Source organism: Girardinichthys multiradiatus, chromosome Y (assembly GCF_021462225.1).
Source record: "Girardinichthys multiradiatus isolate DD_20200921_A chromosome Y, DD_fGirMul_XY1, whole genome shotgun sequence".
Lineage (NCBI taxonomy): Eukaryota > Metazoa > Chordata > Actinopteri > Cyprinodontiformes > Goodeidae > Girardinichthys > Girardinichthys multiradiatus.
In genome coordinates, this window is record NC_061818.1 from 188,619 (window position 1) to 216,570 (window position 27,952).

At 40.4% G+C, this 27,952-nt stretch overlaps 1 protein-coding gene across 1 annotated transcript; it reads left to right on the plus strand.

Annotated features, from left to right (window-relative positions):
- Positions 1-367: 367 nt before the first annotated feature.
- LOC124864205 (collagen alpha-1(I) chain-like) lies at positions 368-27,952 on the plus strand. Its single transcript, XM_047358883.1, has 49 exons — positions 368-628; positions 2,179-2,370; positions 2,629-2,651; positions 2,982-3,017; positions 4,261-4,344; positions 5,518-5,586; positions 5,677-5,721; positions 6,284-6,337; positions 6,413-6,466; positions 6,574-6,627; positions 6,724-6,777; positions 6,871-6,924; positions 11,945-11,989; positions 12,090-12,143; positions 12,232-12,276; positions 12,728-12,781; positions 12,957-13,055; positions 13,224-13,268; positions 13,448-13,546; positions 13,700-13,753; positions 13,836-13,943; positions 14,375-14,428; positions 14,539-14,637; positions 14,740-14,793; positions 14,870-14,968; positions 15,086-15,139; positions 15,217-15,270; positions 15,368-15,475; positions 15,557-15,601; positions 15,883-15,981; positions 16,079-16,186; positions 21,647-21,808; positions 21,905-21,958; positions 22,062-22,169; positions 22,259-22,312; positions 22,452-22,505; positions 22,607-22,768; positions 22,947-23,054; positions 23,286-23,393; positions 23,511-23,564; positions 23,799-23,906; positions 24,046-24,099; positions 24,183-24,290; positions 24,388-24,441; positions 25,723-25,830; positions 25,934-26,207; positions 26,347-26,537; positions 26,878-27,120; positions 27,246-27,952. Exons 1-49 carry the CDS (start codon positions 547-549, stop codon positions 27,390-27,392), a joined length of 4,329 nt encoding a protein of 1,442 aa, XP_047214839.1. The 5' UTR covers positions 368-546; the 3' UTR covers positions 27,393-27,952.

The window sequence follows — 27,952 nt, forward strand, 5'->3', positions numbered from 1 at the left end:
AATGTGTAAAATCTTAGTAAATCAGTGGACTGCAACGCAAAAGAAACCTGGATTGAATGCTGGGTTGCTGAAGATGGAAGTCTTCCTCTAACCCTCCAGAGTTCATATGGCTCAAGTTTCCCCCTGCTCAGATGCACCCCCCCCAACCGACCCCACTTCCTTAGATCCTGACATGCTATGCAATTATGGAAGGAGGGACCTGCTGTTTTTCCCTCTGTCTTTTTTTTTCTTTGAAGGAGGTGTCCTTTCTTGTCTACCCTAAACATGAGCAGCAGCAACAACAGGATAATAAGGGTGCGTCCCCCCTTAGTCGGTCTAGTCCCAGTACCTCCCAGTTCTATGGGCTGCCATATAAAAGCCCCGGTGGAAAATGAGTGCAGGCAGTAGGGAGTTTTCTGCTGGGGTCAGGAGGACTTTGGACAGACACACGGATCCTGCCCCAGACACCCCTGTATGAGTGGAGTGTAGCAGAAAAAGAGAAAACATCCCCAACTTTTTTTTTCCTCTATTGCCTCAAAGAGTCTACATGTCTGGTGGCATCTAGACATGTTCAGCTTTGTGGATTTGCGGCAGGCACTGCTGCTCAGCGTCACAGTGCTTCTTATCAGGGGGCAGGGCGAGGACGACCGTAAGTTTCACCAGTTTATTGGAGCTTCTGAGCACTTTTCTCTCTTTTTTAAAAAGGATGGATTTTGTCTTAATGGCTGAATATCTGCTGAGATCTTTGAAAGAGAAGAGGAAAAAGCAAAATACTGTAGAAATTTGATTTCTGAAGGTTGTCTTTAAGATAGGTTGTCTTTAAGAAAGACCGAACAGGGTGTGAGTAATCCAATGGGCATCTCAAGAAGGCCCCACTCTCTCCTTCTCTTTGTTCTAGTCTAGCGCTCCCCCACCTTCCCAAAGTGCATGCAAAGCAAGTTGCTGCGAGTTTTTCACAGACTTTTTTCCAGGCCATGCTTTCTAAGAAGACAACCCATTGCACAGATTACATGTACAGAACCTTTAAAGATGAATATTTGCAAAACACACAAAATGCTTTTTGGTTTTTCCCCTTAGAACAGTTTCACTTTGCTGCTTAATTTTAATTAGATGTTTGTCAGAAGCCTGTCTAAGGCCAGAATGATGTGGCAATGTTATTTACAGACTGAGGCCAAGTTTTAAGTGAGATGCCTAATGAGAATATTCCCAAAGGAAAATCAGGAAGGGAGAACCAGGTTTAGTCTTGCCTGCATGATAGACAAAAACATATTCCTATTCTACAGTGCTGCTTTGGCACTGAAAAGGCATCATGGAGGACCATAAGATGTTTCATCTTCTGAAAAGACAAAGAAAACCAAATCAACTGTAGGTACAGCAACCATGGAGTTGATATTCAGTTTTTCAAGATTTTCCTCTTATTTGGAAGGACTCAGCTGTCTATTTGAACCAGATGTGGTTTGACACCATGAGCGATCTGACAGCGACACCCAGAGGCTTCTCTCTGTGACTACAGTAACATCTGGCTGCCACGTCCGTCCCCCCTTACATGCTTACATGCTTCTTGTCTTCTTCACTTTCTTTCCACTCTTTTTTTGTCTGATTTCCCTTAACTGCAAACACATGTGCAGAGTTTCCACCCGCTGCTGCCAAACCATGAGTCTGCGGCACTGCTGCTTTTCCCTTTTCTGAGCTCAGAGCTCTGACACGCTGCAAGATTTATATGCAGTCTAAAAGGAGAGTTAGGGTTGACATTATACTTGGTAGTGTACAGTGTGAAAGTTGTTACTGACTTGCTGTTCAGTTAAGATAAAAGTCACTTCAAGGTGTTTAATCTTTGAACACTTCTTTGTCTGTTTATTTTTGTAAGATCTGCCTCCATAAGCAGATGGTACCCTCACAGTCCCTGGGTCACTTCCTTTTCAGATCTCTCCTGCAAATAATAACATTTTGCTTAACATAGATTTTATCCAAAAAGTGACAGTTTTTTTTTTTTTTTTTAAACATTTTACTTGAATATATGGATACAGAAACTACAAGGCATTGATGGCTCAGATGTCTCAATATATTCAAATTAATCCAAGTCTAAATTAATCTTAACATATAAGCTATTTTCCAGGGACAAATGACTATAATTTGTACTATAAATCTATACTCATAACAGATTTGACATCTGCCCTCTCTTTCTGTTGCCTCCCACAGGCACAGGGGCCAGCTGCACCCTTGAAGGCCAGGTCTTTGCGGACCGGGACGTGTGGAAACCAGAGCCATGTCAAATCTGTGTGTGCGACAGCGGAACTGTGTTGTGCGATGAGGTTCTCTGCGAAGAGCCAACAGACTGCCCCAACCCCATCGTCCCCCAGGGCGAGTGCTGCGCCATTTGCCCCGACGATGGTATTATACCTTTATATCTTCTGCTTTGCTTTTTTTTTTAAATACTGATCAAATTTTTTTACTTTACATTTTTGCATTGCATCATTGCAAAGGTCCAAAATACATATTACTAATACTAATATTTAAAAACAAAACTTTCCTTACCTTTAACTCACCCCCACCTATCTCTACATATCTATACTTTTTGCTACACATTTATCATTTTTCTTTTATTTAATTTTTACCATATATTTTAAATTGAGTGTTTCTCCTTTTCAGGATACCAGTCTGCTCAGGTTGAGGTAAGTATTTTCTTTTACACTGGGAACATTAAATTCAATTTTAAAGATTAAATTTTATAAAACCTGTAGGTATTTTAAATATTTGTTTGGTCTATTAGGCGCCATGAGAAGCCTTTTGTTGTCAACTGATTTTACTGAATTGAACTGAAGTAAACTGAATTGTGCTCATGATTAGTAGGTATAAAATACAAGTTATGTAAATTCTGTCTATACTTTTTGTACTGGAAGATGTGTAGAAGGACAGCAACAAGACAGTACACATGAATGCTCATGTGATTATATCAATACTTTTATAATTACATTGAGACTATTTTTGTTGTTTTGCCCAAGGGAACCAAGGGAGACCGTGGAGCCAAGGGAGAGAGGGTTTGTTCACATCTTTTTTCTTTTTTAGATGTGCTTGCTGGATAACTTAAATTTTATCAGTTTGTTCTGGCATTTCAGTGTGTTTATGTTGGAGCTAAAAAGACTTTACTGACAGAAAAAGAAGTTTCTACATGTGTTGTAGTTCAAGCAGATTAAGAAAAGTTGTAAACATGTGAGGACATTTATGAATTCTATACCGGCGTAACTTTTGGTCAATTGGTGGCTGTAGCTCCTTTTTTAATATATCAGGTTGAAAAATACCAGTATTTATTGTGCCTTCGGAAACTTGCACAAAAAGCTGTAATTTCATTTTTACAGGAAGGAGTCAGATTCCCTTGTTTTTGGGTTGGGTTAACAAAAGTATTAGCAAACGAGGTAGATGTTTGTCAGTTTTTTCAAAAACCACTTGAGGTAATTTTTACTTGGACTTGTTTTTAAGGATTTTAAGAATAAGAATGTTTTGTTCCCAAATGTTAAGTCATCAGAATTTATTATACACCCTAAAGGTTACAGCAAATTTGACTTGGAGCCCATTATAACAGTATATAATATATACTAATGGGCTCTTGCATGCACTTATAAAACCTTAGATTAAGTTATATTAGATTACAATTAATATTATTTATAATAATTATATTAAAATAATTATAATATTATAATTATATTGACTTTAATGCACAACTAGCTTTGTGGCCTGCTAATCAGCTAGTGAGGCTAGTGGCATGTGTCTGAAAGAAACTTAATCTGAATCAACACAATGTGTAATTTATGTTAGTTTGATGAATTGGTCTATATTGCTGTAGTTGTTTTTCTTTACTCTTTGATGTGCATCATAAATATAAATATTAAACTGAATCTTTACATGGAAATTTTTACATTTTTGTGCAGAGTCAGTGTATCCACGGCCTGTATTCTGATGTCACATGACCACTGCTTGTCTTTTTGTGTCCGGTTCTACGGTCATTAGTGTTGAGAAGTAAAGTCCAATTTTAGGATGTCTAATGCTTTTTTTCTTTGACTAGATGTCCTCTGTGATGATACAAAAGATAAGAGATTACACAGGCTTTTACACTATACAACCCAATAAAAAATATTAAAAGAGTAGTGCCAATAATGAGTCTTCAGGCAGCTGTGGCAGAAAAACTGTGCTTGGTTTTTTTCCATAAGGGGATGGTGGCATCAATGCAACAAATTTGAGTGACACACCTGCATTTACTCTCGACCCTTCTTTCTTTATTTCTAGGGTCCTCCTGGTCCCCCTGGTAGAGATGGTCTCGACGGCCAGCCTGGACTCCCAGGACCTCCTGGACCCCCTGGCCTTGGTGGTGTAAGTTGTCAACTCTTACACAATTTTCTGTATTTGGCTAGTTTTGGGTTGAGATTGTAGAGCTATGAACCAATCAGGGCAGGGGGCACCAGTCACATTATATGTTTATGTGATGTTACTAATAACAGCAAACATAAATCTTCATCTGATTTTACATAAAAACATCTTTACATCCAATTGGGCATGATGCCACGTTGTCAAAATGGCATGTATTCCTGTGAAAAATATTTAAGCAGCCCTATAGTTTCAGAAAATGTAATTTTCTTGGTAAAATTTGGGTATTCAACCAACTCTGTGGTTTACCATAATATCAACTTTCACATAAAATTTAATTATTGGGTTTTGGAAACTTGAAGTTTGAATTTAAACTGGGCTCAAAAGGTTAATGTCTCATGTCAAATGATGCTTCAGATGATGCCATGGTGGATGTAATTTGTCAGGAAGTTATCTAAAGATGCTCTGAATGCTTTTTCCACACTTTTATGATTATTATTTATTATTATTATACTTTTTATTATATTAATATTATTGTTATTTATTTTCTGTACATGCTTCATTTTCAAGTATATTCTGAACCCTCTACAAAAGCATAAAAGAAAAAGCACAAGCTACACAAAGAAGACATTACAAAGCTGTATGAATCTATAGGCTGCAAGGCGAATTGTACAATCTTGTTTTAAATTTGAATTTGATCCTTAAGGTCCATGCCAATTTACCAAACCATTGATTTTTATCTAAGTTTAGAATTATGAGATAATGTCCTTCAGCTAATTACATTTTCAGTGACATGCTACACTATACTTATTTGGAACCCTTTTTTTACTTACCTCACACAGTTGCTAGGTTTAGCAAAATAATATTATTTAGATGACATTGCTAGCTTAATTTAATTAGAATGTACATTGACTTTGACCTACTTTGCTAATTTTGGATATGTTTAGGAACCAATACAGTATTAACTTTCATTAACCTTAAGCATTATTTTATTCTAATAAATCATACTAAGCTAAGCTAACAGCTAACATCTCCTGTTTGAATAATTCTCAAGGGTCATACTCACCCTCAATAGTCAAAGTTTATAGTATTTTTATAGTATTTTTTTTTTTTTTTTTTTTTGGTATTGCTGGATAAAGATCTCTTGAAGAACATCTCTGTTTTCTTTTTGTGCTTTAGAACTTCTCCCCTCAGATGTCTGGTGGCTATGATGAGAAATCCCCTGCTATGCCTGTGCCTGGACCAATGGTAGGAAATGCACACCCATTTATATTCCTATTATTTCCCTGTGATTTAAAATTATGATGTTTTTAATCTCTGCCCATGTTTGACTAACAGGGCCCAATGGGACCCCGTGGACCTACAGGAGCTCCTGGTCCTAGTGTATGTACATTATTTCCTTCCTTCAAGTGACATGATCGTAATGTTAATACCAATGGCCTTATTGCATTGGCCTGTTACTAGTTTTGATTACTTATCCTTCCTCATCATTCATAAACTACATTTGTCTAGCCTGTTCTAGCAAATTCAGCCTGGAAATTTGTCATTTTTAATGTATGTACTTTAACCCATGCCAACCCAAAGTAAGAAATACTAACACCTGACTTTTTAATGGCTCTCCCTGTTAGACATTTCCCTATTAATCTATTCAGATTTAACTTCACTAAAATCCTAATCAGTTTGAAGCAGCACAATTCATTTTGTCATTTTAAACCTTTCGATCACTTGATGGCGATATCATGAAGAATTGAAGAAAACTATACAAATACACATGGTGTTAAAGCATTTGAAGATATTCAGGACTGTTTTGTATAAAAAGGAATATTTTCTTATTAAGTCCCAATAAGTGTGTCTTTTCATAGCCTATAGAATTCAGATCAGCAACATTCAAGAAAAATGCTCAATAAATTTGTGATGATGTAGGGGTGTCTCTCTCCACCTACAGGGACCTCCGGGACCCAATGGCCTTCCTGGTGAGCCTGGAGAGGCTGGAGCTACCGTGAGTGTTGGAAAATAAATCCATATCTCTACACGTAACTCATCCGTAGTCAGCATAACTCTGTCTTCTCTTCAGGGCCCCATGGGTCCACGTGGACCTGCAGGACCTCCTGGAAAGAATGGAGAGGATGTAAGTTGTCTGCTTGTATATTTCAGTTTTCAAGAAAACATAACTTGGAATCAAAAAGCATAATAAATTGTCCTGATTAGTAATCATATATCAATCTCGTATGTCAGGGTGAGGCTGGGAAACCTGGTCGTCCCGGTGAGCGTGGACCTTCTGGCCCACAGGTACATTACTGGCCAAACATGTTTTTTTAATCAAAACCAATAGCACAACAAAGTTAACATTAGACTATCCCTGTCTTTTCTTTCTTTTTTTTCCAGGGTGCTCGTGGTTTCCCAGGAACTCCTGGACTTCCTGGCATCAAGGGTCACAGAGTGAGCCAAAGCCTTTGTCTATCTCCCATCATCCACAGCTATAGCATCTCATGAACTGAAACCTCATCCTCATGTGTCTATTTATCTGTTCAGGGGTTCAGCGGTTTGGATGGTGCTAAGGGAGACACTGGCCCTGCTGGACCCAAGGTGACAAAAAGTTTTAAATGTCGCTTTTCTTCACATAATGTCCAAATTTTCATTTGAAACAATTTTTGCATGACTTGTACTGATGCATGGGTGCATGATTGGAAACAGAGCTAATGTTAGCAACAAACTAGTAAATATAGTGGCACTTACATTGGTAACTTGTTCTCCAGGAGTAATTCCAGCAGAAGAAAGTCTTGCAGAAATAACTAGTCTTAGTAATTGTGGGGTTCTCAAATGGTTAGTTTTACACTTTAATAAGGCTCCTTAGGGTGATTAGTGGAAATGCACCAATATAAAAAATTGGGCTGATATTGATATCGGACAGTAAAATTGTTGTTCATATTCAAATCATAAAAAACACCTTGAACAATTGTGTTTAGTTAAACACCCCACAATCCAGTCCTGCATCAGTGTTACATGCCCAAACAAATACCATCTATCCAACCCCCTCCCCCTGAAAATACATACACAAATGACAACAAGAAGATAAAAAATAAACATTTGCTGTTAATATCGGCCCAGTTCTACTTATTGAACAGACACCACTATGCTAAAAAATTACCAACATTGGCTAATACCAATGTTGATGCCAATATATCATGGGTCTTTAGTGATTTAGATTTAGTGATTTAGATTTAGTTATACAAGAAATCCATGTTCATAGAAATGGCTAAAACCAAAGCTGTAGATGAGCCAGAGATATTCAGAATTTTGTGCCCTAAAGCATAGCTAATGTGGCTATATACAGTATTGTATAAAAGTTTGGAAGACCCCCAATTTGTTTTTTGAAACTATTAACAACATTGGGTCCAACCCAAAGCAGTATGCTTTGTTAAATTCAGGAGATGACTGTAACAGATTTATTTATTTTTCACAAAGAATGTGAATGTTCTGAAATTGAACATTTCCCCAAGCTCTTCCATCAACGAAGATAAGCCACACTGTGTTCAGTCATTTACCTCTTTTGTTCCCATGTCATTTAAGGACCTAATCTCTCCAACAGGAAAGATCAAATCTTCTGCTTGTTCATTTGATGTCCTACCCCCTTCCCTATTTGTTCAGTCGCTTACCTGCATTGGTCCATAAGTATTGTCAATAATTAACACCTCCTTAAGACAGGATTATATATCATCCTACTTCAAAATGACTAAAGTGACCCCTGTCCTAAAGAAACCCAATCTTGATGATAGCTTGACCTGTAACTTTTGTCCTATATCTAAGCTGCCTTTTCTCAATTAATCATTAGAGAAAGTGGTTGAAATCCAGCTTAGATCATGGTTTCGTATGTAACATATTTCTGATCCTTTTCAGTCTGGCTTTCTAAAGCAGCACTCCACTGAGACGGCTTTATTGAAAGTTCATAATGATCTTTTAATGGCTGCGGATGCAGGGAAATGTTCGGTGTTGATCCTGCTGGATCACAGAGCTGATTTTGATACTGTTGAACACAACCTTGTGTAGACTCGGGTTTCTGGGTCTGAATTGGATTGGTTTTCCTTTTATATGTCTAAAACGACATTCTGCATCAGGTCTTATCACATCTATGCAGATGACATCCAGCTGTTTGTTTTAAATCTTACAAGCTGTGTGGGCTGTCCACTGTTATGCAAGGCTTACCTTGGGTCAATGACTGGCTTGCTAACAATGATCTGGTCCTAAACACAGATGAGACAGAAACCTTGATAATTTAGCCATTTGGCCATCTGTGTGCTAAAATCAATCATACTGTTGCTTCTCTTTGTCCAGGCAAGCAAAAGTACACTAAGACACCTAGGAGTTACATGTGACACTTCATTAGGGTGTGATTCACACATCTATTTCTCATTTTTGTTTCTTTCATTTAAAAAACATGTCGCATGGTCTTTCAAGCAGAACTAGAAAACATTATTCGTTTCATCCTGTTTAGACTACTGTAATGCGCTGTTTAGTGGTCTGAACAGATTTTCAACTTTACAACTCCAAGATATTCAGAACTCAGCAGCCAGACTTCTTACGAAAAATTCTTGTCCTCACCTACGGGGCTCTAAAAGGCCAGACTCCTAACTATTTGTATCAGCTTTTGACTAAACACTCTCTCCTGGATGTCCCTCTTACTAGGCTGACAACCAAGGGGGACAAGGTTTTTTAGCTCCTAAACTGTGGAACAGTTTACCACCTCAGCTTAGCTTTGCTGAATCTGTAGAGATTTTTAAAAACTAATTGAAAACTGTTTTGTTCCACCAGGCTTTTATGTCATGATTTTATTGTGATTTTTATGTAGAACATAATGTGATTTTCTTGAACAGTGCTTTGTAACTTTGTGTCTGTGAAAGGTTCTTTATAAATAAACCTTATTTCTTTACAATCTCTTCAGACCTTCTTTGCAAGGAATCTACCATTTGTTTTTTAGCATTTAGGGCAGCAAAATTACAGAAATATCCGGCAATGTTTTTTTTTCACCTTAAAGCCCTATCGTTATTTAATAAACCCTCCTAAAACCATAGCACATAATTAAAAACATTAAAGAGAGAAGGTAAACTATCCTCTTGTTACAGAAAAGTTAGTTTTTGAAGCTAAGGAAAAATGTTTTTCTCCATAAGAGCATTAAAGAACAGTGGAGAGATTCCATACAGTATCAGGATGTCTTACAACATGTTCTAATTCTTCCCAATCTAATACCGTCAAGTAAGCAATTGCTGCTTGCAGTCTTTTTAAGGGGTCTGAATCAATAAGGCTAAAAACGTTTTCTGTAGCTTCTGGCTGCTTTTATGCTAATTTTCTGCCAAATTCTTCTACCTTATTATGAGTGTGCTTATCTGCACAAAGTAGATTTATATTATCTTAAGGTTGGCCCTAAAACAGGAAAAAAGACCTGTCACAGGATCAGAGATATGCATCATCTTTTAGTTGGTAATTTAATGTATACATATATTTTTACTGCAACCCAAGGTTTCAGCTAACAGCACTTTAGGAGTTACCTTGTTACAATGCTACAATGTTTTTACATTGCTACAATGTGATTTTTCTTTGACAAATCCTGTTATTTCTGGTCAGTTTTACAAACTGAGCTAAAACATATAAATGACCCTACAAATATTGAACTTCCTCAGTCTTCTATTTCATAGTATGTTAGAAATTGAATTTGAATAACTTAGAAGTCCTGTCCAAGGTTAGCCTTAACAAACACATTCTGTCGGCCTTGGTTAGCCCATCATATGATCAACCCCAACCACAATTAGATATCAAAAGCCTTACAATAATTTAACTTTCCTTTTTTTCTGTTTGTACAGGATGTTAAGTTGTCTTTTTTCCCCATTCAATGGAGATTTACCTAGGGGGGATGTGTAAAATAATTTAATTGTGGTTCATACTTTGACTTTAGGACCTTTTTATCTGTGATTCACTCATAGGTCATAGTTAAGTGGCTTTATAGCAATGAACTATCCTCGCCCAATGAATAAAAAAGCAGCATATGTCCAAAGGAAAACGTTTGTTCAAACGTTTGTTCAAAAGATTACAGAAAACGTTCGGCACTTCTTTTTCTTTCAGCTTTTACCTTTCAGCGGTCGACACAGCAATTCACCTGTCACCATCCAACCTTATCTTCTGCACTGTCTTCTTTCACACTTACTACCTTCATTTCCTCTTTCACTTCTTGTACAAATTTACTTTCATTTTTGTTGATACTCTTATCACACAACACACCTGACACTTTTCTCCACCCATTCCAACCTGCTTGGACACATTTCTTCACCTCTTTTTCACACTCACCATTGCACTGGACTGCTTACCCTGAGTACTGGAAAGCCTTAGCCTTCTTTATCTCTGTTCCCTGTAACCTCACGGATCCACTTGGCTCCCTCTGATTCACACACGTATTCTGTCTTGCTCTGGCTAACCTTCATTCCTCTCCTTTCCAGGGCAAACCTCCATCTGTGTAGAGTTTTTTTTCTCCACTTGTTCCCTGCTCTCACTACAGGTCACAGTGTCATCTGCAAACATCATAGCCTATGGAGATTCCTGTCAAACTTCATCTGTCCACTTGTCCATCACCACAGCAAATAAGAAGAGGCTCAGAGTCAATCTTTGATGCAGTCTCACTTCCACCTTCAATTCTTCTGTCACACCTCACTACTGTCTTACAGCTCTCATCCATGTCCTGCACCACTCCAACATCCTTCTCTGCTACTCCAGATTTCCTCATACAATACTACATCTCCTCTCTCAGCACTCATATGCTGTCTCTAGATCTGTCATATACTTTCTCTAGATCTACAAAAAGAAGGTCCGTCAGACTTTCTCTGTACTTCTTTATCAACATCCTCAAAACAAATATTGCATCTGTAGTACTTTTTCTTGACATGAAATCATACTGCTCACTGATGCTCACTTCTGTCCTCAGTTTAGCTCCAACTATTCTTTTCCATAGTTTCATTGTATGACTCATCAACTTTATTCCTCGGTAGTGGAATAAAGTGTAGTGCTCTTTGTTCTCAATTTCCTGATTCATCAACTCTTGTTGCACTTGTCATTGCATTTCTATCTCGATCCTTAATCACCCAAACCTGCTGAACATCCTTCCCATCTTTGTCTCTCTGCCTCACAAACCTGTATAAATCTTTTTCTCCCTCCTTACTGTCCAACCTATCATAGTAAGGAAGGAGACGTTTGGCCCTGTTAGAAACAATATATAAGAGACATAGAGATAGCTCAGTACTTTTTAACTGTAACATAAGATTCTTTACATAGCTGCTAATGAAAGATTTTGCAGAGTCGCAGCCTTCGGGCTCCATCAATAAAGATGTTACCCAACATATGTGCCAAGAAAGACAAAACTGAATTTTGGCTCAAGGTTACTAAGGACAAATGTTACTAAGCACAAGAATTCTAGAAGCAGTTATATTGGGTAGCTATAGCAGCCTGCTTGAAATACATACTGGTTAGTAGTAGTTATATTGGTCAGATTGTTTTTGTATTAAGATTCACTGTTCTGTTTATCTCATTTCACATCCTCACTTGTCTGTCTCTGGCCTCATGATAGGGAGAGGCTGGTGCCCCTGGTGAGAATGGAACTCCTGGTGCTATGGTAAGGAAAAAATGACCCGTTTCATACAAATGCTAATTGGGCTTGACCTTTTTGCTTTAACTAATAACAAGTAAATGCATGTTGCATTTTCTTCCTTTAGGGACCTCGTGGTCTGCCTGGTGAGAGAGGTCGAGCTGGTCCTCCTGGCGCTGCTGTGAGTCCACGCAGACACACTCTCAGCTATAATGGTTGATCAATTCATCAACACACACCAACCAATTGTATTTGTCTGTCTCCTGCAGGGAGCCCGTGGTAACGATGGTGCTGCTGGTGCTGCTGGACCTCCGGTATGCCCTTGATTAATAAAAATTGGTTTGGTTTTTTTTTTAATAAAGCTACAATTTGATAATACAAATTGGACCATAGTAGTAAAACTATACTACTGACATTACATTACAGCCATATTCTCAGTATTTACAATCACACAAAAAACTGTATTCTGTAGTAATTTCTATGCTAAGATATGTTTCAACAGTAAACCAGAAGGGACAATTTTATCTTTTAAGAAGACCTTTCACATTATTTGCCATAATTTAGATTTATTTGGGGGTTTTAGACCAATTGCAATTAGCATTTTCTGCAACAATAAAATACTTCCTGGAAACAAGACCATTATGTTTCTATTTTGCTCTGTTAGGTTAATTTACCATTAAAAAGAAGCTTTACTGTGTGAGGTATGGTCACATAAACTAAAATTATGAGCTGCTTTTGTCTGAATCTCTGTTTGTTTGCTCTCAGGGTCCCACTGGCCCTGCTGGACCCCCTGGATTCCCTGGTGGCCCCGGACCCAAGGTAAAATAATACCCAGTATGTTCCATACCAGTAATGATCAAATATGAACAGTGGTTCATTCCAAAGTCTACCTAAATAAACAAAATTATAGTAATGTTTCAGATTTTAGTGCTAATGGATAACAAAAGCTTTCATTGTCCAACTAAGTCCTGGTTTTTGTTTTCTGTCTATTTAGGGTGACGTTGGAGCACAGGGTGCACGTGGACCTGAAGGACCTGCTGGAGCTCGTGGAGAACCTGGTAACCCTGGACCTGCTGGCCCGGCTGGACCTTCTGTAAGTATGAATCCCTAACTTTACAACATGAGGTTAAAAATAAGTTATGGAAACATTTCAAACAGGACAAATTTCCAGAGCCTATTTAAAAGAAAATGACAAGAAAAGCTAAATTTAATAAAAATTTTGTTAATCTAAATGGGTTTAAATTATTGTTTTTCTTTTCAGGGAAACCCTGGAGCAGATGGAGCCCCCGGTGCTAAGGGAGGCCCTGTAAGTGTATTTCTAAAAATAGAAAAAAAGTTGTCCATAAGCATTTAATTTGTGCTTCAAAAATTTAGCAAGGGGCCCCAAAAACCTCCCATTGCTATATAGTTTTAACAATAGCTTCAGTATATCCACACCTGAAGAAGTTGTGACTGTATTTTGTTGCTGTGTGCTGCTCCCTGCAGGGTGCCCCTGGTGTTGCTGGAGCTCCTGGTTTCCCTGGACCACGTGGACCCCCAGGACCTCAGGGAGCAGCTGGTGCCCCTGGACCCAAGGGTAACACTGTGAGTACAGTTTTTAAGAAATAAATCAAATATATATAAATGATATATATATTTATAAATTACATATATATATATATATATATATATATATATATATATATGTATATATATATATGCATATATATGTCCTTCAAATTTGAATGTGTCTTTCAGGGTGAGGTTGGTGCCCCAGGATTCAAGGGAGAGCCCGGTGCCAAGGGCGAGGCTGTAAGTTCACCATGAGTAACATTTTTAACTTGTACTCCATACATTTAGCCTTTAATGCAAGTTGATTTATTGATTTTACCAGGGTGCTCCAGGTGTTCAGGGACCCCCAGGACCTCCTGGTGAAGAGGGCAAAAGAGGAACCAGAGGAGAACCCGGTGCTGCAGGTGCCCGTGGAGCCCCTGGGGAGCGTGTATGCATTTCTTCTATTTTTTATTTTAACAATGTTTATTTTCAGATTAATTTGAAATGTCTCAAAAAGGAGAATCTATTTAAGATATTAAGATAAGTTTTGTGCAGCTACAATACATTTTTATTAAAAAATCCACAATCTTGGTAGACTGAACCAAATCAAATATCTCTATAGTATATGATGGGTGAAATGGCTTTTCAACCTTATGTTTACAAGCTGTCACAAAAATGTCCCCTCTATAGAGGAGGTTACTTTGTTAATGTAAAAGCTGCTTTGGGTACAGCTCGGTATTCAGTATTGCTTAATATAAGCAATAATGGATACAAGCTGTACACTTGAATGGCATGTCTCTTGCTTTTTATTCAGATATTAAAGCAAAACAAGGAAGAAATTATACCAGGCTAAGTTCATGTTTTTAATTCTCCCTACAGGGTGCCCCTGGTGGTCGTGGGTTCCCTGGTTCTGATGGCCCTGCTGGAGCCAAAGTAAAAGAAACAACAAAACACTCAACTGGACACCTACTGATATCTTAATAATTGCAACTGGCAATTACTATTTTTCACTGTTCCATTTCTCCTCCTACCTGCTATTCTAGGGTGCCCCTGGTGAGCGTGGTGCTCCTGGTCTTGTTGGACCTAAAGGTTCCACCGGTGAGCCTGGTCGCACTGGTGAGCCTGGTCTTCCTGGAGCAAAGGTACAGATATATCAGATATATTATTGTCTTGGCTTTTTTGTCACCAGTATGGTACATTCACCACATGTTTGTCTCATTTGCTCTCCAATCCTTGCTCTGTAGGGTATGACTGGTAGCCCAGGCAGCCCTGGACCTGATGGCAAAATGGGATCTGCTGTAAGTGTATTTTCATCAAACCATCTACATCTTGCCTCTGAAGTAAAGTTAATTCATGATCAAACCTTCCTCACAGGGAGCCCCTGGACAAGATGGACGCCCCGGACCCCCTGGCCCTGTTGGAGCAAGAGGTCAGCCCGGAGTCATGGGTTTCCCTGGACCAAAGGGAGCTGCTGTGAGTATAATTTTAAAAGATATTCTGTAAATCTGCTTATTACAGATTGGGGTCTTCTGAAGACTATTCCACTAATATATGTTCTCCACATTGCTTCTTTTATTTGTCTGTATCTAGGGTGAGGCTGGAAAGCCTGGTGAGAGAGGAGTCATGGGACCCACTGGCCCTGCTGTAAGATGCCAACATTTTCTCATCTTTCACTCTTGCCAGTATCTGTCTTTTTGAAAACCTACCATCTTTGACTTTAGGGAGCTGCTGGAAAGGATGGTGATGTTGGTCCTCAAGGTCCTCCAGGACCAGCTGTGAGTGACACACCCCTAAACCAGCATATTGCACTACCCTTCAATCATCATTGCACATTATTAAATGTAGCATCAATGTCTATTTGCGCATCCCCAGGGTCCTACTGGTGAAAGAGGAGAGGCAGGACCTGCTGGAGCACCTGGATTCCAAGGACTTCCTGGACCTCAGGGTGCTATTGGTGAGAGTGGCAAGTCGGGAGAGCAGGTGCATAATGAGATATTAGGTAACTTTAATACATTCTCCTAAGCAAAAGTGCTTCTTCCTCATAGCTATCTTTTTGTCCAGGGTCTGCCCGGTGAGCCTGGAGCTGCAGGACCTGCTGGAGCAAGAGTAAGCTGCTTTTGATCAATGTTGTTTCCATAACCAATAATATTCCCCCAGGAGTATCATGTGTTGGAGGGATAATATAGGATCTTTAGAGATATTTGTTTTTTCACATCTGTTCTTAAACAAAATTGTTGACTTAAAAGATTACTCTTGTAAGCTAGCATTTGTTAGCTTGTTAACTAGTAGGCTTTTTCTTTTTTAAGCAAAAGCAAATGTTCCCTAAAAACAGCCACACTACTCATTTTGTTAAACTTACCTAACCTTTCGCCCCCCATTCTCCTCAGGGCGACAGAGGATTCCCTGGTGAGCGGGGTGCCCCTGGCCCCATTGGACCTGCTGGTGCTCGTGGATCTCCTGGTTCTCCTGGTAATGATGGTGCTAAGGTAAAGGCTCAGAATAATTTCATAAATTTGGGAGTTTATGCAAAATTAAGTTCAAGTACATATCAATCATTCTTTAATCTCCTTCATTTATCTTCAGGGAGAACCCGGAGCTCCAGGTGCTCCCGGAGCTCAGGGTCCTCCTGGACTGCAGGGAATGCCAGGTGAGCGCGGGGCTGCTGGTCTTCCAGGACTGAGAGGAGACAGAGTGAGTCATCACAACCGTATTCCTCCATAACTTGGGGCTATGTATGTATGCCACAAACTTGAATGCAGTTTGTGTTCTGAAGAAAAATGTAATCTTTCTTTAAAAATTAGAGTTAAATGCTTCAGTAGTTGAAGCTGCAGTAGCTCATCAGTTGGACTTGACCACATGGGCCAGCCTATTGATTTATAATACTGGACTGGACATAACATGACTATCGCATGACACATAGGACTGGTTGCTATGCATTAAGTCAGAGCTGCTGCAGAACCACCAAAAGAAACACACAACGGGGTCATTTTTAAGGTCAGTAAAGTTCTAGGAGTAAATGACATATTGCTTTGACAGTTTGACTTGAATTGAGATATAATTGACATGAAATTTAATTTGCGGGAAATTTTAGAAAAAATAGATGACATACACAGCTATGCAATGAAAAGTAAAATACTAATACACAACATTTTACATTTTGCTGCACGGTGGTGCAGTTGGTAGCACTGTTGCCTTGCAGCAAGAAGGTCCTGGGTTCGATTCCCAGCCGGGGGTCTTTCTGCATGGAGTTTGCATGTTCTCCCCGTGCATGCGTGGGTTCTCACCGGGTATTCCGGCTTCCTCCCACAGTCCAAAGACATGCCTGTTAGGTTAATTGGTCTCTCTAAATTGCCCTTAGGTGCTTGGTTGTTTGTGTGTTGCCCTGCGATGGACTGGCGACCTGTTCAGGGTGAACCCCGCCTCTCGCCCATAGACTGCTGGATTTAGGCACCAGCTTCCCCGCGACCCACTATGGAATAAGTGATAGAAAATGACTGACTGACTGACATTTTACCTGGTTTAATAAAAATTAAATAAAATAATATAATACAGAAATTTCAATATTCATATGCAGTTATTTATTAAGTCAAGTTTATTTATATAGTGCTTTTCAGCAACAAGGCACTCAAAGCGCTGTACACGAGGAAATCCATTACAATAATACAGAAAATCAAACACAGAAAACAAATCAAATGACCTTAATAATCCTTGGAGGTTTACGGGTAAGAGCTGGTTCTAATCCAATCTTTCCAATAGAGGTAATTAGCTAATTAAGTCCTCTGTGGTAATGAATTCATCCTGTGCTAGAAGAAAAATGATATTAATCCTTGAGGTCGCTGGTATAAGGCAGCTGTGGTCCCATCATTCAAATAGTAACAGTCATGGGCACTCACTGAAGTCTAGGTAGAGAAGCTGGGTCACTGGTAGGTCCAAACTTTTTAAATGCTAATAATGTTTGGCTTTCACTGGTGTGAAATTGTTGTAATACAATCCTTCTAAGAAATCTAAAAATATCTGGTCATTGAGTAAAAACAACTGTAGTAAAATCTTCAAATACTAATAATAATTGGCTTTTGCTCATAATCCTGAGAAATCTGAACATCTATGAAAAGTAATGAAATCACACATTTAGGTAAAGTAAGATATGTGGGGAAAAGAATTCTTAGCAGAATAGAGTCTGTACAAAAAACCTCAGCAGGGGTAAGCAACACATACATAAGTAAAGATTTATCCAGGGTACGGTGGAATCTTGAGGGTGCAAATATATAAGTCTGAGTGTGTTTGCAAGAATTAGACTGTCAACGCTGATAGAAGCGCCATTGTCCTTGAGAAGAGAGGTGGAAGTTTTATCAATCGGCCACATAGTCCTATCAGCACACAGCTGGTAGGGGAGTGCCGGGGAAGAACGTCGTGTTTATATAACATCCAGGAGATATTTTGTCGATAGCCAGTTAGCAGAAGTTGATAAGGCAATATTGGGGAGCCACATTTACAAAAACAATAAATGTTGTGGTACAGACTTGTGTCCAGCTTGCAATTGTGCTCTCTTAACATTTCAGTCTGAGTGTTGATTGCTCTAAAGATTCCATCCAACATCGCAAGCAGCTTTGGAATGCTTTGAACAGCCGCCCACGTTTTGCGAATGACTCCATAAGCCAGGTAACCACCAACTCAAAAAAGCAGAAATCCTGTTATCAAAAGACCAAATATGTACACATTTTCTATATCCTCGACTGACATTGTAGTCAGGCACACGATGTTCCACTGATGCCAAGAATCCATTGTGTATCCAGAGAAGAACGTCCAGTCTGGAAAAGTGGGTTCTCCTTTAACCTGTCTTTCCGTCGAGAAATTTTTTTTTAAAAAAAAATTTTATCAATTACGTTGCGGAGTCCAGCTGACCAAATCCATAATTTACAAGTTTGGAGGATATGCAAAGCGAGGCTCTGAGAAAAATACAGACAAAAGCAGAAGCAGGGATCAGCAGGGAGGGAGGGAGAGAGAACGCGTGTGTCTTCCACCGAGAGCAAGAGTAATCTCTAAGGGGGATATCTCTATTAGGGGAGTTAATGTAGGGTAAACAAATTCTGAATTCCTGGACATTTTAGCATTAAACAAATATATATATTTATATATATATATATATTTTTTTTTTTTTTTTTTTTTTCCCAGATTGTGTTTAGTTAACAATTTTCTAATTTGCACCCTCATTTGTAGAAGCGTAACATTTGTTTTATTAATTTTGTTTCGGCCCCTTTAAGTTGGAACTAACTTCCAGATTAAGCTAGTTCTGCTGGATAGGCTATGCTAGCATTTTCACTCTTCGCCACTAGTGACTATGTCTGCTCCCTTACAAACAAATATTAAGTTATAGCACTTTGCTGCATCGGTGGCCAGTGCTTTCTTATTTTTTATCCTCTCCCTTTCTGATCCTCCTTTCCACTTTGGCTGTCTCTGTGCTGCTATGACAGACAGCCTCAGAAAAGAAAGGAGGGGCCATCTAGCCACTTCAGTTCGAGTGAGCCGTCTAAGTGAGCTACGGAAACGACATGGACTGTATTAAAAAAATCCAGCCTGACCCAAACGGAGCCTTTGGTCCTACCCCTTGGCAATAGCAGGCCAGGCCAGAGTCCAGGCCACCAGGAGATGTCCCAGTGCTCCCAGTCCGCCCCTTGGCCTAGGTGACAGGAGTCACATGAACCCTCTTTTAATATATCAGTTTGGAAATTCCAGTATCAATGCCAGAAAACAACAAACTGTGATACAATAATCACAACTATGCAGCATGAGCTGTAAAAAAGTCAATTGACAGTTTGGCTAGAGTTTGGCTATCCTTATACCACATTAGGTACTATAATACACAGTTCCCACAATGCTGATAGATTTATGTTTAGGGAGAGAACAAATTTCTATGTTTTATAAAATCAACAATTTTCTCAAATTAATTTCAGTCATATTTTATAAAAAATTCGGTAAGAAATGAGGGCACTACAATCATTTTGTGACAGATGCATGCTCATAACGCTTCAGAACAGCATGGTTTTGTTGACATGACTGAATGGATAGCAATAGTACCTGCATGCACACATCACAATCTATAGTGGCTAATTGGTACTGTCTAATCCAGTAATGTACAGGTCCTTCTCAAAATATTAACATATTGTGATAAAGCTCATTATTTTCCATAATGTCATGATGAAAATTTAACATTCATATATTTTAGATTCATTGCACACTAACTGAAATATTTCAGGTCTTTTATTGTCTTAATACGGATGATTTTGGCATACAGCTCATGAAAACCCAAAATTCCTATCTCACAAAATTAGCATATTTCATCCGACCAATCAAAGAAAAGTGTTTTTAATACAAAAAACGTCAACCTTCAAATAATCAAGTACAGTTATGCACTCAATACTTGGTCGGGAATCCTTTGGCAGAAATGACTGCTTCAATGCGGCGTGGCATGGAGGCAATCAGCCTGTGGCACTGCTGAGGTCTTATGGAGGCCCAGGATGCTTCGATAGCGGCTTTAGCTCATCCAGAGTGTTGGGTCTTGAGTCTCTCAACGTTCTCTTCACAATATCCCACAGATTCTCTATGGGGTTCAGGTCAGGAGAGTTGGCAGGCCAATTGAGCACAGTGATACCATGGTCAGTAAACCATTTACCAGTGGTTTTGTCACTGTGAGCAGGTGCCAGGTCGTGCTGAAAAATGAAATCTTCATCTCCATAAAGCTTTTCAGCAGATGGAAGCATGAAGTGCTCCAAAATCTCCTGATAGCTAGCTGCATTGACCCTGCCCTTGATAAAACACAGTGGACCAACACCAGCAGCTGACACGGCACCCCAGACCATCACTGACTGTGGGTACTTGACACTGGACTTCTGGCATTTTGGCATTTCCTTCTCCCCAGTCTTCCTCCAGACTCTGGCACCTTGATTTCCGAATGACATGCAGAATTTGCTTTCATCCGAAAAAAGTACTTTGGACCACTGAGCAACAGTCCAGAGCTGCTTCTCTGTAGCCCAGGTCAGGCGCTTCTGCCGCTGTTTCTGGTTCAAAAGTGGCTTGACCTGGGGAATGCGGCACCTGTAGCCCATTTCCTGCACACGCCTGAGCACGGTGGCTCTGGATGTTTCTACTCCAGACTCAGTCCACTGCTTCCGCAGGTCCCCCAAGGTCTGGAATCGGCCCTTCTCCACAATCTTCCTCAGGGTCCGGTCACCTCTTCTCGTTGTGCAGCGTTTTCCGCCACACTTTTTCCTTCCCACAGACTTCCCACTGAGGTGCCTTGATACAGCACTCTGGGAACAGCCTATTCGTTCAGAAATTTCTTTCTGTATCTTACCCTCTTGCTTGAGGGTGTCAATAGTGGCCTTCTGGACAGCAGTCAGGTCGGCAGTCTTACCCATGATTGGGCTTTTGAGTGATGAACCAGGCTGGGAGTTTTAAAGGCCTCAGGAATCTTTTGCAGGTGTTTAGAGTTAACTCGTTGATTCAGATGATTAGGTTCATAGCTCGTTTAGAGACCCTTTTAATGATATGCTAATTTTGTGAGACAGGAATTTTGGGTTTTCATGAGCTGTATGCCAAAATCATCCGTATTAAGACAATAAAAGACCTGAAATATTTCAGTTAGTGTGCAATGAATCTAAAATATATGAATGTTAAATTTTCATCATGACATTATGGAAAATAATGAGCTTTATCACAATTTGCTAATATTTTGAGAAGGACCTGTATATCAATGGGCCAGCCTTTGCTTCCCAAGTGCATCAGACGGTGTTCACAGGTTCACTGCAATTTCTTCCTTGGACCATGTTTGAGAGTACATCCCAGAAAAGCTCCCGTTTTGAAAACGATCTGTTCCAGTTGCTAATATGGTTGTTGTCACACTCGCTTGTCACACTCATTACATTTGTCAATTTTCCCTGTTTCTAACACATCAACTTTGAGAACACATTGTTCACTTGATGCCCAGTGAACACCAACCCTTCGACTGGTGTCATCATAACCAGAAGTTATTTTCCTAATCTGTTACTAACAGGTATTGATTGATGTATGGCACTACTATTGATGTTTTTTGTGATGTGATAGCAAACACACTTATCAGGACATGTAACATATTCCCTTCATTCAATAATCAAGGGTGACCAAGGAGCTAAGGGTGCTGATGGAGCACCAGGTAAAGATGGCCCCCGTGGCTTAACTGGACCAATTGGACTTCCTGGACCTGCAGGACCACCTGGAGACAAGGGAGAGAATGGTGCCCCTGGACCTGTTGGACCTGCTGGAGCACGCGGAGCCCCTGTGAGTAAAATCTGTTTGTCTCCTAAAACACTGGACCACTATCTACTAATCCTTGAACCTTAAAAACCTTGATTGATACGTCTTCCTCTGTAACAGGGTGAGCGTGGTGAAGCCGGACCACCTGGACCTGCTGGATTTGCTGGACCCCCTGTAATTCTTTTTCTGTCACTTTTTATTTACACTTTACAAATTTACTCTGAACTATTCTAATTAATTTTTTTTTATTTGTTAAATCACCACCATTCAACCTCAGGGTGCTGATGGACAGCCAGGTGCTAAGGGAGAGCCTGGAGATAATGGTGCTAAGGGAGATGCTGGTCCTCCAGGCCCTGCCGGACCAACTGGTGCTCCTGGACCTCAGGTTTTGAAGACTAATTAATATGTGGTTTGTAGTAGTTATCTACCAAAGACCCCTCAGTTTAGAATGAGGTTTTGCTGTGTTTTTTTTAGGGTCCCGTTGGAAACAATGGTCCTAAGGGAGCCCGTGGAGCAGCTGGACCTCCTGTAAGTTACTACTTTTGTTTCACTCTGTAAATCTTTTTTTTTTTTTTGCCCAACATTAGCTTTAGTTGCATATTTCATATGCACTGACTTAATACAGTCTTTCCCCAAATTCCTGTTAACTAATGGTCCTCCTTCTTAGGGTGCAACAGGTTTCCCTGGTGCCGCTGGCCGAGTTGGACCTCCTGGCCCTGCAGTAAGGCTTTGTCAGACTTTATATTTATTTTTTTTCTCCTGAGACTGAAAAGTCCAGGTTTTCCTGCATTGGTACAGTTGCCCACTTCTCCTACTGTGTAGGGAAACTCTGGACCTCCCGGACCTCCTGGACCAGCCGGCAAGGAGGGACCTAAAGGAAACCGTGGTGAGACTGGACCTGCTGGTCGCCCTGGTGAGGTTGGTGCTGCTGGACCCCCTGGAACCCCTGGAGAGAAGGGTAGCCCTGGTTCAGATGGTGCTGCTGTAAGTAAGCTTCTCCAGAACAGGCTTTCAAAACCACCAGAAATATCCTCAGATTAAACTAATAAATCAAAATGACTACATAAAATATCCATGTGTTTAGCTGCATAAACAATTTGTTCACTGTTGACTTTCCATTTCTAACTTCCATCTCTCTCTTTCTTCTTGCTTTAACCTGCAGGGAGCTGCTGGTCTTCCTGGACCCCAAGGTATTGCTGGACAGCGTGGTATTGTTGGTCTGCCTGGACAGAGAGGAGAGAGAGGTTTCCCTGGTCTTCCTGGACTTGCTGTGAGTTATTCTTGATCTTCACACTAAAATATCTGCTTCACAGACACACAGACCATTTTGCAGAACTTAAACACACATTTTTAAGCAATTTCAGAAAGTTTCACTAAATTTACCCTAATTTCCACATCTTAAGGTTCCAGTAATGTAACAATCTTCAAAAATACAAGTAAAATTTCATTCTGACATTACAAAGCAAAAGGTAATTTGCTTCTACTATTGTTTCTTAAACAGGGAGAAGTTGGAAAGCCCGGACCTGCTGGCCCTGGTGGTGAGCGTGGACCTCCTGGACCAATGGGACCCCATGGTCTTGCTGGTGCCCCTGGAGAGCCTGGACGTGAGGTGTGATGAAGTCCCAAGATCACAGCAATGCTTTAGGCCTTTTGATATTATAATATTTTAACACATGCTTGAGTTAAGCGTTCAGCTCATTGTAAGGTGGCTTTGTTTGCATTACAGGGAACCCCTGGTAATGAAGGACCAGCTGGACGTGATGGAGCCCCTGGGCCCAAGGTATGTTTATGATAAATATTAGACAATTAAACTGTCACAATATTCATCAAATTCATATCCAGTTAAATAGGTCCAAATTCAACTCATACCAATCCAAGTTATTTGATAACCCGGATTGAGGTTATCGGGTTACCCGGGTTATTGGGGTTTTTCATAAATCCTGTCTTGAGGGGCAGATGTTTTATTTTGGTTGATAAAAATGACCAGGTAAATTGATTTTATGTTGTGCTTTAGGGAGACCGTGGAGAGAGTGGCGCTGCTGGAGCCCCCGGTGCCCCTGGACCCCCTGGTGCCCCTGGACCTGTCGGACCCGCTGGAAAGACCGGTGACCGTGGAGAGACTGTGAGTGAAAATTGTGCAATGTATACTAGTCATTATTATTCTAATTCTAATTGCTTTTTATTATTTTTTTCATGTTATACATGCATACACATACAGCATTTATCTGCCTCTAGGTTAAATTGAGGTTTCTGTTTTTCAGGGACCCGCTGGCCCCGCTGGCCCTTCCGGCCCTGCTGGACCTCGTGGCCCTGCTGTAAGGACCATTTGCAACAAGATTAACAAATGAATTATATAAAGGTAAATAAAAAGTTAAATTATAATTCTCCATCCTTACAGGGACCTGCTGGAGCTCGTGGAGACAAGGGAGAGACCGGAGAGGCTGGAGAGAGAGGCATGAAGGGACACAGAGGATTCACTGGTCAACAGGGACCTCCTGGACCTCCTGTATGTTACTTTTCTGTGTAGTTTATATATACTAGACTCATGGTATCCAATAACAGAATAAATTTCTGAGTCGCATTCTTTTTCTATAAACTTCTAGGGACCCTCAGGAGAGGCTGGACCTGCTGGTGCTGCTGGTGCTGCTGGACCCAGAGTGAGTTGTGACTATTATGCCTTTAATACACTGCCTGGCCAAAAAAAAGTCGCCATCTGGATTTAACTAAGAAAATATGTATAAGTCCATTGGAGAATTACTGCAGGGGCAATTATGGTTCAGCTGGCAACAAGTTATTTAACCTCAACTGGTTTTTGAACGACGCATCCCGTGGTCGTTGAAAACATGTCAGTCTATTTCAGAAGGGTCAAATCATTGGCATGCATCAAGCAGAGAAAACATCTAAGGAGATTGCAGAAACTACCGAAATTGTGTTAAGAACTGTCCAACGCAATATTAAAAACTGGAAGGATAGTGGGGGCCCATTGTCGTCATGGAAGAAATGTGGCTGGCAAAAAATCCTGAATGATTATGATGGGCAATCACTTAAATGTGTGGGAAAATCAAATCGAAGAAAAACAACAGTAATGAACAGTAATTTTTTCACACACACAATGCAAAGGAACCTCAAGGGATTAGGACAAAACAGCTGTGTAGCCATAAGGACACCACTAATCAGTGAGGCTAACTGGAAAAAAAGTCTTCAATTTGCTAGGGAGCATAAAGATTGGATTCTGGAGCAATGGAAGATGGTCATATGGTCTGATGAGTCCAGATTTACCATGTTCCAGAGTGATGGGCGCATCAGGGTAAGAAGAGAGGCAGGTGAAGTGATCCAACCATCATGCCTAGTGCCTACTGTACCAGCCAGTGGGGCAGTGCTATGATCTGGGGTTGCTGCAGTTGGTCAAGTCTGGATTCAGCAACAGTTATGTGTTCAAAGAATGAGGTCAGCTGACTACCTGAATATACTGAATGACCAGGTTATTCCATCAATGGATCTTTTCTTCCCTGATGGCATGGGCATATTCCAAGATGACAATGCCAGGATTCATCAGGCTCGAATTGTGAAAGAGTGGTTCAGGGAGCATGAGACATCATTCTCCCATATTGATTGGCCACCACAGAGTGCAAACCTTAACCCCATTGAGAATCTTTCGGATGTGCTGGAGAAGGCTTTGCACAGCTATCATCATCAATGCAAGATCTTGGTGACAAATTAATGCAACACTGGGTGGAAATAAATCTGGTGAAATTGCAGAAGCTTATCGAAACAAAGCCACAGCAAATACGTGCCGTAATCAAAGCTAGAAGCGGTCCAACGAAATATTAGTGTGTGACCTTTTTTTTTGGTGGCGAGATTTTTTTTGGCCAGGCAATGTATATTTGCTTTATTTTTTTGTAGAATTAGATTTTCCTAATTTTCCTTGCTTTTTGTAGGGCCCTGCTGGATCTGCTGGTGCTCCTGGTAAGGATGGTATGTCTGGTATTCCTGGACCTACTGGACCTCCTGGACCCCGTGGACGTTCTGGAGAGATGGGACCTGCTGTAAGTATCGTTGAATTTGTCTTATTACTCTTTTTTTTATTTCTCAAAAGTAGGACTTGGCAGTTACGAACTAACTAACCAAATCTTTCTTTATTTCTGTTAGGGTCCTCCTGGACCCCCTGGACCCCCAGGACCTCCTGGTGCCCCTGGTGGTGGATTTGACATTGGTTTCATTACCCAGGAGAAGGCCCCTGATCCCTTCCGCATGTTCCGTGCTGATGACGCTAATGTTCTCCGTGACCGTGACCTGGAGGTGGACAGCACCCTAAAGAGCCTTAGTCAACAGATCGAACATATCCGCAGCCCTGATGGAACCAGAAAGAACCCTGCCAGAACCTGCAGAGACCTCAAGATGTGCCACCCAAACTGGAAGAGTGGTGTGTGTCTATAGCTGGACAAGGGTGGAATACTAGTGTTTCTTTTGAGCATAACATACATATGCAGACTCTAGTTCTTTTGTAAAACAAGATGGTCTAGAAGACAAAGTTCTCTGAAATTAGTTTTTCTGCCATGCAGGTGAGTACTGGATTGACCCAGACCAGGGCTGCACTCAGGATGCCATCAAGGTCTACTGCAACATGGACACCGGAGAAACCTGCATGTCACCAACTCAGCCTGAGGTTGTCAAGAAGAATTGGTACATAAGCAAAAACATCAAGGAGAAAAAACACATCTGGTTCGGAGAGGCTATGAATGACGGCTTCCAGGTAAAACCCTAGGCTGCAAAAGTCTCTAAACTCACAATCTTTTTTCGTCTGTTTGTTTCATCTTTTTTTTTTCTACTTTACATCCACAATCCCCTAAATTGTAGTCCAAAACCTCATCTGGGGTTTCTTCTTTCCTTCATAACACTAACTCTTCTATGTTTTTGAATCCCTTCTTAGGACCTCTTCCGTAATTTTCATCACAGCACATTCTCAGTTACACTTTTCTTACCAGTTCTTTTTCATTCTTTCTTACATAACTCCATCTTTCCTTTTGCAAATCCATTTGGTAAGTCAGTTAGCCGGCAGAAGTCAGTAAGCCTTTTTCCTTTTTCCTGCCCAGTTCGAGTATGGCAGTGAAGGTTCTCTGCCAGATGATGTCAACATTCAGCTGACCTTCCTGCGTCTAATGTCCACTGAGGCATCCCAGAACATCACCTATTACTGCAAGAACAGCATCGGCTACATGGACGCTGCTGCTGGCAACCTGAAGAAATCCCTCCTTCTCCAGGGCTCCAACGAGATTGAAATCAGAGCCGAGGGCAACAGCCGTTTCACCTACAGTGTCCTGGAAGATGGTTGCACGGTGAGAAACCCTGTCCTTTTCAATGCTAGCTATTGAATAAGAACAGCAGAAAGAATATCTAGGAGTATTTTTGAGCTATTTTAATATTTTAAAATTAATCACCATCTCTGCATCTTTTCTTACAGTCACACACCGGAACATGGGGCAAGACAGTCATTGACTACAAGACGACGAAAACATCTCGCCTCCCCATCATTGATATTGCTCCTATGGACGTTGGTGCTCCAGACCAAGAGTTTGGCCTTGAAGTTGGACCTGTCTGTTTCTTGTAAAAAGAGAAATCTGGACTTGAAAGTGTTGTTGTGTGTGTGTGTGTGTGTGTGTGTTTTATTTTTTTTCTAGCAGTCATCTCTCCCCAAAAAAGAAACCAAAAGATTCTTCCAATGTCATTTGCCTGAAAAATCTCCACTCGGCCGTTGTTTCCAAAGGTCCAGTTTGCCTAAAACCCGCACTTGAACAAAAACAAGACAGTGGCGGTGTTATGGCATCTGCATTGCTGTGTTTGGGACCACTATTTTTTTTTTTTTTTTACTTTTTCTCCTTTTTTTATGCCATCACCAACACCAAGGATCTTGTAGAGAAGAGATTTTTTTTGCTGGCAACAAGAAAATAATATATGCCTCTGTAAAGTGTAAAAAAACCACAACCTCCCCTCTTATTTTAAAACAAAACCAGGCCAGGCCGGGCCTCTCCAGATTTCACAGAAATGCTCAAGTGACTTTTGTATTTTATACACCTCTCTGCTCTGAGGAATGAAAGGACAGTTGCAACAGGCAGAATCCAATTGCTTTGTACCACGTTTCAGGTGTTGATGAATAAACGGTGAAACTGA